The 14,613-nt window shown below is 42.5% G+C and overlaps 1 protein-coding gene across 1 annotated transcript in view; it reads left to right on the forward strand.

Moving 5' to 3' along the window:
* The window catches only part of DSG2 (desmoglein 2), a 51,983-nt gene extending 43,221 nt beyond the window's left edge, over positions 1–8,762 (forward strand). The window contains exons 12-15 of the mRNA XM_023241850.2: positions 355–582; positions 2,575–2,696; positions 3,851–4,189; positions 6,042–8,762. Coding sequence (XP_023097618.2) covers positions 355–582; positions 2,575–2,696; positions 3,851–4,189; positions 6,042–7,112 — 1,760 coding nt within the window. The 3' untranslated portion in view covers positions 7,113–8,762. The remainder of the gene's footprint in view (positions 1–354; positions 583–2,574; positions 2,697–3,850; positions 4,190–6,041) is intronic.
* The last annotated feature ends 5,851 nt before the right edge of the window (positions 8,763–14,613 follow it).

A 14,613-nucleotide genomic window follows, 5' to 3' on the forward strand; every position in this document is an offset into this window, starting at 1 on the left:
AAAGTTAAGCAATGGGGCACCTGGGTGGCTCAGTTAAATGTCCAGTCTCAGCTCAGGTAATGATCTCATGGTTCGTGAGTTCGAGCCGGCATTGGGCTCCACGCTGATAGTGTGGAGCCTGCTTGGAATTCTCTCTCCCCCTCTGTCTGTCCCTCCCCAACTCACGCTTTCTCTCTCTCAAAACAAATAAACTTAAAATTTTTAAAAATAATTTTTTAAAAAAGGCTAAGCAAGAATAAAGCTTCTAACTGGAGCTAAATATTATTAGCAGTTAAAGAATGTTTCTGTGATTTAATCTCACCCCTTCCTTGGTAATCACTCATTTTCCTTTCCTTTTGCCTCCTACCCTTGTAGGTACCAGTGTGTTACTGCAACAAAAGGAGCAAAAGATCGGGAGAAGTGAAATTCAGTTCCTGATTTCAGATAGTCAGGGCTTCAGCTGCCCTGAAAAGCAGGTCCTTAAACTGACAGTTTGTAAGTGTCTGGACGGCAGCAGTTGTGTGGAAGCTCTGCGTGACTCCTATGTGGGCCTGGGACCCGCAGCAATCGCGCTAATAATTTTTGCCCTTCTGCTGTTGCTACGTAAGTATTTTGAAAGCCACTCTTTAGCTTGTCTAGTAATTTCGATGCACTCCAGTATTCTTTTACCATAGTGGTCATTGATTTCTTTACACATATTCTTTAACCACACTAGAACACTTTTGAGGGTGATTAGGGGAACAATAAATGATCATTGATAAATTCACCAAAGGTTATTCTAGCCCTCTTCAAATGTGCCTTGCACATCGTAGGCTCTCAAGCTCTCTTGTGTGAATTTAGATTATGGATACAAAGGTTATTTTACAAATCCGTCTTATTCCCACCAGTTCTTGCTTTGCACATTCAACTTGTCAGGGCTCAACCTCCTTATACCCTCTGCTTTCTTGCCCCTTCACCTGCGCCAACAGTAGCCAGACCCTCTGAGCACTTCCGTGCTTCCCTGCAATGACAACCAGTCCTGCCTTCCCTGCATGACCTCCAAAGCCCTCAGGTTTCCTTTCACGAAACAACAAAGTACTGCAGCCTGGGGTCGTGTGGAATACCACTCCACTTGGCCACTGAACAAGGGCAGAGGACCACCTGCGAGGCAGCCTCAGCGATTTCAGTGATGAGGGAGGAGCTTGTCAAAGCCAGTAGTAGGTGTGCAATTAAATGCACAGCACTCACCAGTTTACGGTGTGCTTTTATGCCATCGTCTCTGTTTTATGAGTAAAAATACAGACATGGACCGAGAAGTGACTTCTCTCAGCTCACCAGTCTGCAGGTGGGTACTGGAGCTGGGACTACATTTTTTACCCAGAGACCCCTTGCATTGCCTTCTCATTTCAGACTCCCCGGGGCCAAATGTGGTACTCGGCGCATGGTAGACCCTTGATAAGCATTTGTTAAATTTGTTGAAATGATTGAGTTGCTTGCCACTGGCTAATTTCAATTTTTTTACTCACAGTGGCTATATTTACTGAGCTGTCAACTATTTAACACAAAAAGGAATGTAGGAAGTAGTCAGTTCATCTTTGGAAGCTGCCAGATGGAAATGGCAATAAAACCTAATTTGAGATGGACTGCTTACAGGTGTAGTTAATTCTTTACTACATCGATCAAGAAGACAACCTTGGCTTTCACTTCCTCCCTGAAGCAGAATAGAATTTAAGAAGGGAGCTCTGAAATTTTACTGAATTCTAAATGAAATGTTATATATATTTTAAGAGTTTTTAATGTAGAGTCATTTTAGAAAATAATACTCAGGTAATTCAAATGTTAATTTGAACCTCAGTGAGTCATGGCTTCTGCTGAATTCTACTCCAGGATAAAGTGGTGAAGTATTATAGAAGTTCCAGTATTCTAGAATATTTGAACATATTAAAATTTTCCTACCCTGGGAGCTTTTGATCTTTTTAACAAATATATTTTGGGGGGATAGTGAATTTTCTCATATTAAAAAAATCGGTTTAAAAGAACAACAAGAGGGGCGCCTGGGTGGTGCAGTCGGTTAAGCGTCCGACTTCAGCCAGGTCACGATCTCGCGGTCCGTGAGTTCGAGCCCCACGTCGGGCTCTGGGCTGATGGCTCAGAGCCTGGAGCCTGTTTCCGATTCTGTGTCTCCCTCTCTCTCTGCCCCTCCCCCGTTCATGCTCTGTCTCTCTCTGTCCCAAAAATAAATAAACGTTGAAAATAAATTTTAAAAAAATAAATAAATAAAAGAACAAAAAGAGATTTAAATCTTTAAATTAGTTTTGATGATTCATATGCTATCAAATCCAGACTTGGTATGCCACCCAGCAACAATACACAGGCTGCTTATGAGGAATGAGGACTCTGAATTTATAATACTTCCTCATCCTGCTTGTTAGGCTTTGGTACAAGCTTGTCTTGGGGACTTTGGATCAGCGTGAAGAAAAGAAAAATGCAAAAATAAGGCTGTACATAAGTGAAGACTGAACTCTAAGAAGCGATATGCAAATTCCAAAATTTGAAGATACGTTTAGAAATATGTGGGGACTAACCTGGTCCTGACTGCATTTTGTTTCTGTCCAGTTGTACCGCTTTTACTGCTGATGTGCCATTGTGGAGAGGGTGCCAAAGGCTTCACCCCCATTCCGGGCACTATAGAGATGCTGCATCCTTGGAATAACGAAGGGGCGCCACCTGAAGACAAGGTCAGATCATCAGATGTCAATGGAACATGTCTTCTTTTCTGATTTTAAAGGGCCCTTGGGAAGTGTTTCTAACATTTTAAGTCATGAGAGAGTAAAGTGGCCATTATGGATTTCATTCACACGTCTTTGTTAAACAGAGGGTTCAGATGACAACATATTTCGCACTTGTTGCCAGGGCAGAGTTGAAGTGGTTTTGCTCTACTGTGATAGGTTCTATGTTACCGAAAATGTAGAAATAGGGTCAGGTCGGGTAATGACGCAGGGAAGATGTGCTTCTCCATTTTCGTTCCCTTTGATACATAGGGCTGGCAGAGGTAAACCCACCACCCCCGTGACAATTATAAAATGTCGCCAAATCCCCTCTCCTCTTGTCTCTCCCAACTTCACCCCGGGTCTGTCATCACCATCTGCAATAAGCATCATGCTCAATAGGATATGATTTAGCATCAAGTGCCAGAGAACTCAGAAAAACAGAGGCGTAAATATAAATGTGAGCAGTCTAGGTCCCATGTGGTGACTCCTGTACAACTGGCCCCAGGTGCCTCCTTTCTTGTTGTTCCTCCATGAATGAGTTCCATTCCCATATGGCCTTCATGCTCCAGACACTAGCTGCTGTCCCCACATTCCAACAAGCAGATCAGAAAACTGCTCTTGAAAAACGTTTCCCAAAAGTTGCATACCCCATTTCTGCTTGAAATCATATTAACCTGAACTTGTCAGGTCACTATTCCTAATAGCAAAGGAGGCTTGGAAATACAGATTTTCCTTGAAGCAGCCATGTATATCTCCAGCTAGAAAATAAATAAATAAATAAATAAATAAATAAATAAATAAATAAATAAAGGTTTAATAACCATAGAAGAAGACATTACACTCTAGAGGAAAGTTGAAATGCCGTTGATGCCCATAGAGTAAATGAGCTGAGAATATATTTAAATAATTTTTTTTTCTCCTTGGGTTATAATCAGCTAACAAAACAAGAAGATGGAGTGGAGATCTTCAGAAGGCTCAAATAGAAGTTACTCAAGCCAAAATATTTTTCCTAATTTGCCTCTGTGGAAATAGCTTATTCCCTTGATAGGCCCACTTGGCTCAGATCCTCCTACCAACTGTACTCCATCCTTCTCAGTTCTCAACTGTATTTGCTGTCACAGGTGGTGCCATTGCTTCTGACAGCAGATCATGGAGAGAGCGTAGCAGCAGGCAGTGGAGTGGGAGGAGGTATGACAACCAAAGAAACCATCGTGAAAGGAAGCAGCTCTGCTTCCTTCGTCAAAGGGCAACATGAGATGTGTGAGGTGGATGGAAGGTGGGAAGAACACAGAAACTTCATTTCTGCTGCAGTTGCCCAAGTGACAGGGACAACAGGAGCCAACATAGGTGCTGAAACTTTAAGGAGCACAAGAGTCATGGGGTCTTCCAGAGACATGGCCGGAGCTCGAACAGCTGCTGTTGCAGTGAGCGAGGAATTCTTAGGAAGTTATTTCGCTGAGGTAAGGGTTGGTTTTTATATATGCCAGGTGGGGGAGGGGACATTTAGAGGTGAATGCGGTATTATTAGGGTAATCATTGCCTTGGATCTAAATAGGACTTTGTTGTCGTTTAAGAAAATGTTTCTAGGCAGTGAGGAAAGAGTGATGTGGCCCATTACACGAGTTAGCTCAGTTACTCAGTGATAACAAACGACCCCATAATCTGACTTCGTGCAGAGGCTTATTTCTCACATTCGTGTCCTTGCCAGTTGACACAGCTCTGCTCTTCTCCATGTTGTCTTCATTCCAAGCCGCATGCCGAGAGAGCAGATTGTACCAGGGCACTGGGCAGCTCCATCCTTGGGAAACAGGCAAGAGTCACACAGAACCAGGCAATGATGGATCCTACAGCGGCTGCCTTTTTGTGCTCACGTTTCATTGGTCATAGCAAATCACATGACCAAGCCAGATGTCAGTGGGTCAGAAAGTTCAGTAACTCTGCAGGAGCAGACTTGACAGATTTCACCCCGCCAGGAGCAGAGGGAATCTGTGACCTAAAAACCACAGTCTATTATGTCCATTTAAATTTTGCCTATGTAGCTTCACTATCGAGGCAGTTTACCAAAAAAACTAGGAGGAAAATTGCCAGAAAGATGATGGATGCAGTCAGAAAGCTCATGCCTGGAATTAGGAATTAGAAGCAGGGCTTGGGGGGCGCCTGGGTGGGTCAGTCGGTTAAGCATCTGACTCTTGATGTCAGCTCAGGTCATGATCTCACAGTTGGTGAGTTCAAGCCCCACATCCGGCTCTGTGCTGACAAGGTGGAGCCTGCTTGAGATTCTCTCTCTCCCCCTCTGTCTCTGCCCCTCCTCTGCTCACTCTCTAAATCTCTCTCTCAAAATAAATAAATAAACACTTAAAATTCTGAATTTAAAAAAAAGAAGAAAAAGCAGAAGCAAGGCTGGATACCTTTCTTGAGAACAAGGTCCCTGTGCCCCACACAGGAATGGGCAGAATCAGAGTGTTGAGCATCTGAAGGACACTTGAGACAAGGAAGGAGATGGGCTTCTGTGGAGACCAGTTTATTTCTGTCCCCTCTCTGCGTGGTTGCAAATTACTGGAGTGCTTTCCCACTTCCTGTCTCCCTCCACCCTCCCTTCTTTCAGATCACCTGCCCACCCCATTAGCTTGACAGGGTGGTGGTGATGTGGTCAGGGTCAAGGAGAACCACTTCCCATCCCCCTTCTGCCTCACTGCCGAGCTCCGTTCTGGTGCCCTGTTAGTTTCATTTGGATAGTTTCCCCTCTCCACTCTAACCCTGCTCAAGTCAGTCTTCGTTGTGTATGTATGTGAGCAGTTTTTAATTCACAAATCATTTCAAACTTTCCAGAAGATTTTCATGAACAGTAGAAATTTTGAACTCCTGTATATTCTTAACCCAGATTACCCAATTATTAACCCTTTCCCACATTTGCTATTTGCTTTTCTCTCCCTCCCTTCCTCCCTCCACCCCCCTCACTCTTTCTCTCTCACACACACATGCACATTTTCTTCACAGTACAGTGAACAAATTTTGAGACATAACAGTGACATATTCCATATTTTGATTTTGCCAATGATCATAATAATGCCATTTATAGCCATTGTTTTTCCTGTCCAAGACCCCATCCAGAAGTCCTGCCTTTCTTACCTTTCAGAACATGAATATTTTTTTAAGAATACAGGCCAGTTGTGTTGTAGAATGCCCAATTTGTGTTTCTCTGATGTTTTCTTGTCATTAGACTCAGGCTGCGCTTTTGGGGCAGGAATATAGTCTCATTTTTAAGTGAGGTTGTGTCACTAATTTGTGCCTCTGTTTTTATTTCTATTTTAGAAAGCTGCTTCTTATACTGAGGAAGATGACATTCACATAGCCAAAGATTGCCTTCTGGTTTATTCTCAGGAAGACACTGCATCTCTACACGGCTCCATCGGCTGTTGCAGTTTTATTGAAGGAGAGCTCGATGATCACTTTCTAGATGATTTAGGGCTTAAATTCAGGACACTAGCCGAAGTTTGCTTGGGTCAAAAGATAGACATGGATGTGAAAATTGAGCAGAGGCAAAAACCTGTGGGAGAATCAAGTATGAAGGCAGCTTCACATTCATTTGATGAGAAAACTAGGATTCACGCAGAGAATGCTTACTCCTCGGGCAGTAGCTTTCGAGTTCCCAAACCTCCGCATGAAGCAAATGCGGAGAAAGTAACTCAGGAAATAGTCACTGAAAGATCCGTATCTTCTAGGCAGAGTGAGAAGGTAGCTACACTGCTCCCTGATCCGTTGGCTTCTGGCAATGTTGTAGTGACAGAAACTTCCTATGCCACAGGCTCCACGATGCCACCAAGCACCGTGATCCTGGGTCCTGGACAGCCACAGGCCCTCATCGTGACGGAGCGGGTGTATGCTCCAGCCCCTCCCTTGGTAGACCAGCACTGTGCTAATGACGGTAGTGTCGTGGTTACCGAGAGAATAATACAGCCTAACGGGGGCATCCCTGGTCCTCTGGAAGGCACTCAGCCTCTGCCAGATGCACATTATGTGATGGTGAGGGAGAGAGAGAGCTTCCTCGCCCCCAGCCCAGGCGTGCAGCCCACTCTGGCCGTGCCTGGTGTGGCAGCAGGACAGAACGTGACAGTGACAGAAAGAGTACGAACAGCTGTCCCCACGCTGCAATCCAGTTACCAGATTCCTGCTGAAACCTCTGTGATGGCCAGAAAGACAGAGGTTTCTGGAGCCAGAGGCCCTGGCCCTCTGCCAAATTTCAGTTTAGAGGAGTCTGGTCATTCTAATTCTACTATAACCACATCTTCCACCAGAGTCTCCAAGCACAGCGTCGTGCAGCATTCCTACTCCTCAACCCCTGTCAACCGCAGTCTGACCCAGAGTTTAGCTAGCAGTGACTGACTTCATGTTTCCAACGGACCTCTCTCTTGATGAGCCTCCGGTCGTAAGACACATACACACGGGGCTTGACACTTTTCTCAGTCACTAACACACAGCCGACCTCGCTGTCCCAGCCTCCAAGTGTGTCCTTCACAAATGCTCCAGGGCTCACTGGGGGCATAACAATGAGACTGTGTCTTAAGTGCCTTTTAATGAGTTATGTCCAGACAGTTATGGCCAGAAAGCAGGTTAAAGAGAGAGTAAATCTGGCTTTAAGAGTTTGCCACATTGACACAGAGTGTCCACTGCATGAGCTCTCCAGTAGAGCCGTCCCTGAAACTGACTGGGAGTCTTTGCACTCACGGTCCACACTGCTGTTCTCTATTCCATGCTTTACTGCACCTGGCAGGTTATCCACACGTTTATCCAAAAACATGAGCACAGCCTGGACAACTGGTTTTGCTTGTTTTCTTTCTAGACAAGGAGCCGGGCCTTTTAATCTGTTAGGCTGACTGAATTATGGAACGTTGGCATGATAAAGAACACACGTAGATTTCTGTGCATGTGTGTGGTAGGACTTTAGAAATAGCATTATCGCTTCCCTTTGCCTCCCCAAAATCATGAAAATAATGAATACTTCAAATTCAGTTGAATGATCCAGGGCAAAATTCATAAATATAAAATCGCTCTACTTTTTATAGTAATAATACACTGTTTTTTTAAAACTCAGGATACATTATCTTCTAATCTTGTACAGCTAAATTAACCACGAGACTGGATTCTCCACTGTGATAAGAAGCTGCCCGTTTGATTGCTATATATCCTTAGTACATAACATGAGTGCCAAATAAGTATTTGTGGAATTACACCAAATTTTGGAAACCATTCTCTTTTATATACAATTATAAGAAAAATACTGAAAAACCCTATGGTATCAGTAATTATGAGTTTGAAATTATGATTTTATTCTATGTCTCAAGGTCACTGACTGGCCAGTCATGACTTACTTCATGAATATTAAATATTCAGTTGAACTATTGAACAAAGCCTGAATTTGTACGTTATCCTTGCCTTTCATTGTGAAAAGTTATTTGGGTATTTTGGCCTTTAAGTAGGTTGTGTTTTCATTGCTCCTTGAAGAAATAGAGCATTTAAGGTTTCAAAGTATATATATATATAGCCATATATAGTCAGAAATATTTTTGACTTGAATTATGTTATACAAAAGATTGATATGTTTTGCTCCTACTGACTGACTGTGTATGGGTATAAGACAAATATTTTTAAATATCATAAGTCTGTGGCCAAGATGAAGGTCAATCTTCCATGATCTAAATTTTTTACTCTCTACTTAGTATTAGCAGCTTTTTTTTTTCATTGCAGACTTAGTAGTTATATTTTGCCACATATGCAACAGGAATTTCATTACTGCGTGAAATGTAAATATGACCTATGTACCCCAAACAAACCAAAGATGGTCTTAATCATCCTCCCCGGACAGACTTGGAAAACCTAACCTGTCTCCTGTATGCAGCATAAATCACATTTTCTAAATGGTTTTTTGTACCTGAAACGGTGATTTGTATTAGGTCTTACCTTTGTTCCTTGGGAGATTATATTTGTATGTGTATCATCATAAAATATTTAAATAAAAAGATGACCTTTGAGCAACCCTTTTCCATATTTTTTACTGTTCCATCATATTTTACAAGGACTATAATTGTACATTAGAGGAGAGAGCACCCCGAAAGCAGGCGTGTGTTCAACTTTGGCACTTGAATTAGAACTGCTTACATTCAGCTCAGCCAGCCTCCTTAGAAGAGCATCATTTCCAGAAGGCCCAGGTAAATTTTAATTTCAGGTATATTTTAGTGTAAATGTGTCCCATAGTAAAAAATGATCTGTTGTTTATCTGAAATTCGACTTTAGCCGGGCACTCCCTTTTCTATTTGCCCAGTCTGGCAACCTTGTTCCTAAGGGACTGGAGTTGGCTCTCTGCCCACAAAGTGACATTTGGGGAACCTACTGGGCTCAGCCAAAGAATGCTTACACATCTAACCCAAAGAGGTGAGACCATTCAATGAATGGTAAAAAGCTGTTTTAGTTACTTGTTACAGTTTACAAGGGAAAAGATCAGAGTTTCTGCATATACTATAATGTCACATTAATAAATATTTCACAACACTGGTGCATCAAGACACCCTAAAGCATAAAGACCATGTTATATTTCTGTGACCTCAGGGCTCCCACCCCAAGTGGCACATGGGAGCAATTTTTGGTTGATCTTACGAGTCTCTACAGACCATATTCCCATCACCACCACATCAAAAGGTATTCGGTAAGATGTTGCTTATGAAGTAACACCAAGAAATGAGGGGCTTCAAATAACAATATTAAGATAACTAAATTTTACCTCTTTGGGGCATCTGGGTGGCTCAGTTAAGTGTCCGATTTTGGCTCAAGTCATGATCTCACGGTTCGTGGGTTTGAGCCCCGCGTTGGGCTCTGTGCTGACAGCTCAGAGCCTGGACCCTGCTTTGGATTCTGTGTCTTCCGTTCTGCTCCTCCCCCACTCATGCTCTCTCTTCAAAAATAAATAAACATTAAAAAATTTTTTTTAATAAAAAAAATAAATAAATCTTACCTCTTTAACATACCAAAATTTCCTGGCTTCACTATTTTAGTGTAATTCAAGTCCTCTATCATTACTGATTTTTTGGTCTACTTTTTCTATTAATTGCTGAGAGAGGGATATTAAAATCTCTGGCTGATTGTGGCTTCACTTATTCCTCATTTAATATTTTCTAGTTTTGCTCCCTGTATTTTTAAACTTGTTTTCCCTGCATTGATAACATAAATACATTTAGCATTGTGTCTCTTCAGAGAATTGACCCTTTTTTATCTTTATGGAATATCACTCTTTGATTATATTCTTTGTCTTAAAATCTGCTTTGCTAACATTAACATTGGCACACCGTCTTTCTTATGCATGGTATATCTTCTAACTTTTTACTCTCAACTTTATAATGTATTTCTTATAAATATAGACACGGGTCTTGCTGTTTTGTCCATTTTAACACTTTGAATGAATGGAAGGTTTTAGTCTACTTCAATTTTTAATATTGACGAGCTTAAGCCTTCCATCTTGGTATTTGTTTTCTCTTGGTCCTATCTGGTTTTTTCGTTTCTATGCTCCTTTCCTGCCTTCCTTTGCATGTTGAAGATTCGAGGATTCCACCGTAGCCCTTCTACTGATCTTTTAACTAGTTGCTTTTGTGAAAATCCAATTAAAAATATCTCCTGCCAGTAAGGGCACCTGGGTGGCTCAGTCGGTTAAGCATCCAACTTCGGCTCAGGTCGCCATCTCTCGGTTCATGGGTTCGAGCTCCATGTCGGGCTCTGCACTGACAGCTCAAAGCCTGGAGCCTGCTTCAGATTCTGTGTCTCCCTCTCTCTCTGCCCCTCCCCCACTTGTGCTCTCGCTCTCTCTTGCTCTCTCAAATAAATAAATAGACATTAAATAAAAAATCTGCCAACCAAAACAAATTCTCCATAAGAGTAGAAGAGAGAGAGAACAGCTTTATTATTGAATAAGCATTATGCCAGAATGGGAGGTGCATCACAAGCAACCCACAAAGAAACTGAAATCTCATAGATAGCCAGGCAGTCACAACCCGTTACATGCATGTTCACAAGGTAAAGAGAACTTGTCTTCAAGCAAGAACTTTCAGCATCATTGGTCACATACAGCTCATCTTAAATTCACCTGGATTGGGGTAGCCATCATGTTGCTGATTGCCTGCATCCAAACAAATAAGATTTCTAATATCTCTATGACAGGTAGCTAGTGACAGCCTAGAGCCAGATGCTCGTGGAGAAAGGGAGATAGAGGTGCTTCCTTGATGTTCGCACCTTTGGTGTTCAGAGAGAAGGCTCCCAGGTTTTAGACAAAGACATTGCTGCTTGTAAAGCTGACAAAAAGCTCGTTTTGTTATTAAAAGATTTATATAGTATCCAGGGCACCTGGGTGGCTCAGTCGGTTGCACGTCTGATCTGACTCTCGATTTTGGCCCAAGTCTTGATCCTAGGGCTGTGGGATCAAGCCCCGCGTCAGACTACATGCTGAACGTTCTCTCTCTTCCCTCTCTCTCCCTCTGCTCCCCCTCCCCGTCTAAAATAAAATAAAAATAATTTTTAAAAAGGTTTCTATAGTATCGGAAAGGGGCAGAGAAAGAAATAGCAATTGTAAGTTTTCTAAAGTGAATACTCTGAGAAAGATGAGAGCGGAGGGAAAGTCTCTCCCTTTTTGCACCAAGAAAAACAGAATCTTTTCTTAGGTTTGTTTTTACCCTCACACTTTAGGGCTATGCTTCATGTGGCAACTGGCTACCAACTGGACAGCACAAATTTAGCCCATTTCTATCATTGTGGAAAGGTTTTCTTGGCAACATATTTCTAGAAATTGCAATATGTATGTTTAATTATCACAGTCGACCTTCAAATATCCTTCTACTCCACAAGGTACTTAAACCTTGAACTTTCACTTTGTGGATCTTGCTATGTCGCTAGATCTCTGAGCTTCACACCCATACGCTTATGGAGAGGACTTCAATCATTGCTTCCTGTCCCCCACACCTTCCTGCACACCCCTGTCCCCCACTGGCTGCAGTGCATTATTGGCACGAATATTCTGAAACCTGCATCAAGTCCATTACTGAATGGAAACGCATATCTCGTTATTCCACAGATTACAGAACTCCACCAACCCATGAGCCGAGTAGAGAAAATGAGATGAGGAAGGTGTGCCTCTATTAAAAATCCAGAAACACCCATAGCTGGAGATTTTCCATTTGCCTCTTTGTATCTACTCCCTACCCCTTTTCACCTTGTTTTGAGACCCACAAGCTTGTCCTCTCTGGATGCTTCAGCAGGCATCCTTGCCCTCTGGCTACTAGTTGGGCGTAGTTCTTGGGAGGAATTGGCTGGAGATTGGAGAGAAAGAGAAATGCAAGGTCAGGGCATGTCTTTTCCTCTCTCCCTCTGCCAGCACCAGTCAGTCATCTCTCTATGGGCAGAAACTCCTCTTCTGAGTTCCAGGACCCACTCCCTCTCCTTGCTCCTTGAGGCAAGGTGGTGGTGATTGCCCCCTCCTCAACGGATGTCAGACTCAGCCAGTGCCCTGGACTATCCCTTGAGGTGTTCCTCACCTGCTTCACTTTGTGTAAATGATCCATTAAACTCTCTTCACTTCCATCTGCTTCCCCCTTGAACACTCAGTGACACAGGAAAAACCCTGTTGTGTTAGTCTGCTTGGGTTACCGTAACGAAATCCCGCAGACTGGAGGACTTAAACTACAGACATTTATCTTCTCACAATTCTAGAGGCTAGACATCCAAGATCAAGGTGTCAGCAGTGTCTGTTTCTTCCAAGACCTTGTTCCCTGGCTTGCAGATGACTGTCTTCCCCCTGTGTTTTCGCGTGGTCTTCCCTCTGTATGGATCTATGTCCAAATTTCCCCTTCTAATAGACACCAGTCATGTTGAATTGCGACCCATCTTGATGACTTCATTTTAACTTAATTACCTCTGTAAAGACCTCATCTCCAAATATAGTCACACTCTGACGAATCGGTGGTGAGGATTTCAACACACGAATTTTGAGGGAACACGACTCAGCCCGTAAGACCAGGTAAACAAACAGGCTTAACTAGAAAAGCTGTGCTATTTTTTCCCATGAAAGGCAAGAATTTCTTCATCCCACTATTTGATTAATTATCAACAAAAATTGCTTGTCACAGCAACAAAGTGGAGTTGAAAGCAGCCTGAATGAGGAGACTGCAGAGTTACCCCTTGAGCCCTCAGAGAAATTTCAAAGGTAATCAAAGCAAAAGCACATTTGCTTGTACTGAGCCATGGACCCAGGGAGGGTTGATAGCAGTTAACATTCCCAGCTTGGTGGCCGAGGTCACGTGCTTTGTATTGCTTTTCGGTTTCCTCAGATATTTTCAGTACACACACCGCCAACGACTCTTCAATAAGCTGGGGAAGCTTAATGATCCTCTCCCTTGGAACTCATGCTAAGGATTAATTTTTTTTTCCTTACTTGCTTCAGAGGCTTCTATACATAGCACATGTGGCCTTTCCTGGGTTTCTTTTGTATTCTAAATTTAAGTCAGTACAAATTATTCTTTCTCTTTCCTTCTAGTTATAAAAAAAAAGGTTGCTACAAAGAGCTTAAAACAAAATATATTTATTTGCTTCTTCATTATGACTGTTGTGATGGCCATGAAGTAATTCACTTCAAAATTACTTCAGTATGAGGTATGTGATAAACGTGTGTACAAATTAATTCTAACTTATTCCCACCAGTGGTAAGTATTTGAAGAATCCTAATCAGAAATGGACACTCCAGGGGTGGCTACCTACCCTTCAAATATTCTTAAAATCCACATTAGAGGGACACCTGGGTTGCTCAAGTGGTTCAGCGTCCCGACTTCAGCTCAGGTCACGATCTCACAGTTCACAAGTTTGAGCCCCGCCTTGGGCTTGTTGCTGTCAGTGCAGAGCCCGCTTCGGATCTTCTATCCCTCTCTCTCTCTCTGCCCCTTCCCAGCTTGCACTGTCTCTCAAAAATAAATAAGTCTTTTTTTAAAAGCCACATTAGAGGGCTTGCTAATTAACATAGGGATGGAGGTGATGATTTTCCTTTGGGGAGATGAGTGGTTTTGCAACTGGCAACTGTTGAGGCAGTGGATACAGCCCCCACTGCACTTCCGGGAATGAGGCATGAGGCTATGACAGGCCCGAGTCTAAGAGCTCCTATGAAGCGCTTCGGGTCTAGAGCCTCATCAGTCCTGTGTCCTTCCACCTCCTGGAGAATCCTGCCATCTGACCAACCAACAATGCTGGCTCATCCTGCCATCTGAACGTACTAATTCCATCTGCCTCAGAATAAACCTCTTTCATCAACTGCTGGTCAGAAGAGACTATGGCAGAGAAAGAAAGTGCCCTGAGTGACAAAATTTGGTTATATGACTGCTTTTGTGCCTGTGCGCTAACAAATACTTATCCATTTTGTGGAATTGGTTTATTTGCTTGTTTTATAATAAACCACTGGTATAGCCCCCTATCTATCCCTCACTAGCAGAAATTAACAATATTTAAAAATGTCTAAATTGTCATTTGCTTGATGCTCAGATGGCTTAGGAAAATTAGCAGTAGCCTATTTAATTTAATTATTTTTCTTGGAAGATGTACTGCCTCAGTTCAACCCCTTCTTTGTTTCCCTCCAACTTTTCCTTTTAAAGTGCTATTTTACCAAAATATTTTCTTGTATCACATGCACTTCTTTGGAAAAAGGCAAAATGTAGATTAAAGAAGAAAAAGCAAATGATTGTCTGTATTTCTCTAATTGCTTCACGTATCTTATCCTTGTTTCATATCCCCCATTCCCCAGAAACTGAGATCACTGAAGGCAGAAACAGACCTTTTTTATCTTTGTCTCCTCATGACACAATTCAAA

This window comes from Felis catus, chromosome D3 (genome assembly GCF_018350175.1).
Source record: "Felis catus isolate Fca126 chromosome D3, F.catus_Fca126_mat1.0, whole genome shotgun sequence".
NCBI lineage: Eukaryota > Metazoa > Chordata > Mammalia > Carnivora > Felidae > Felis > Felis catus.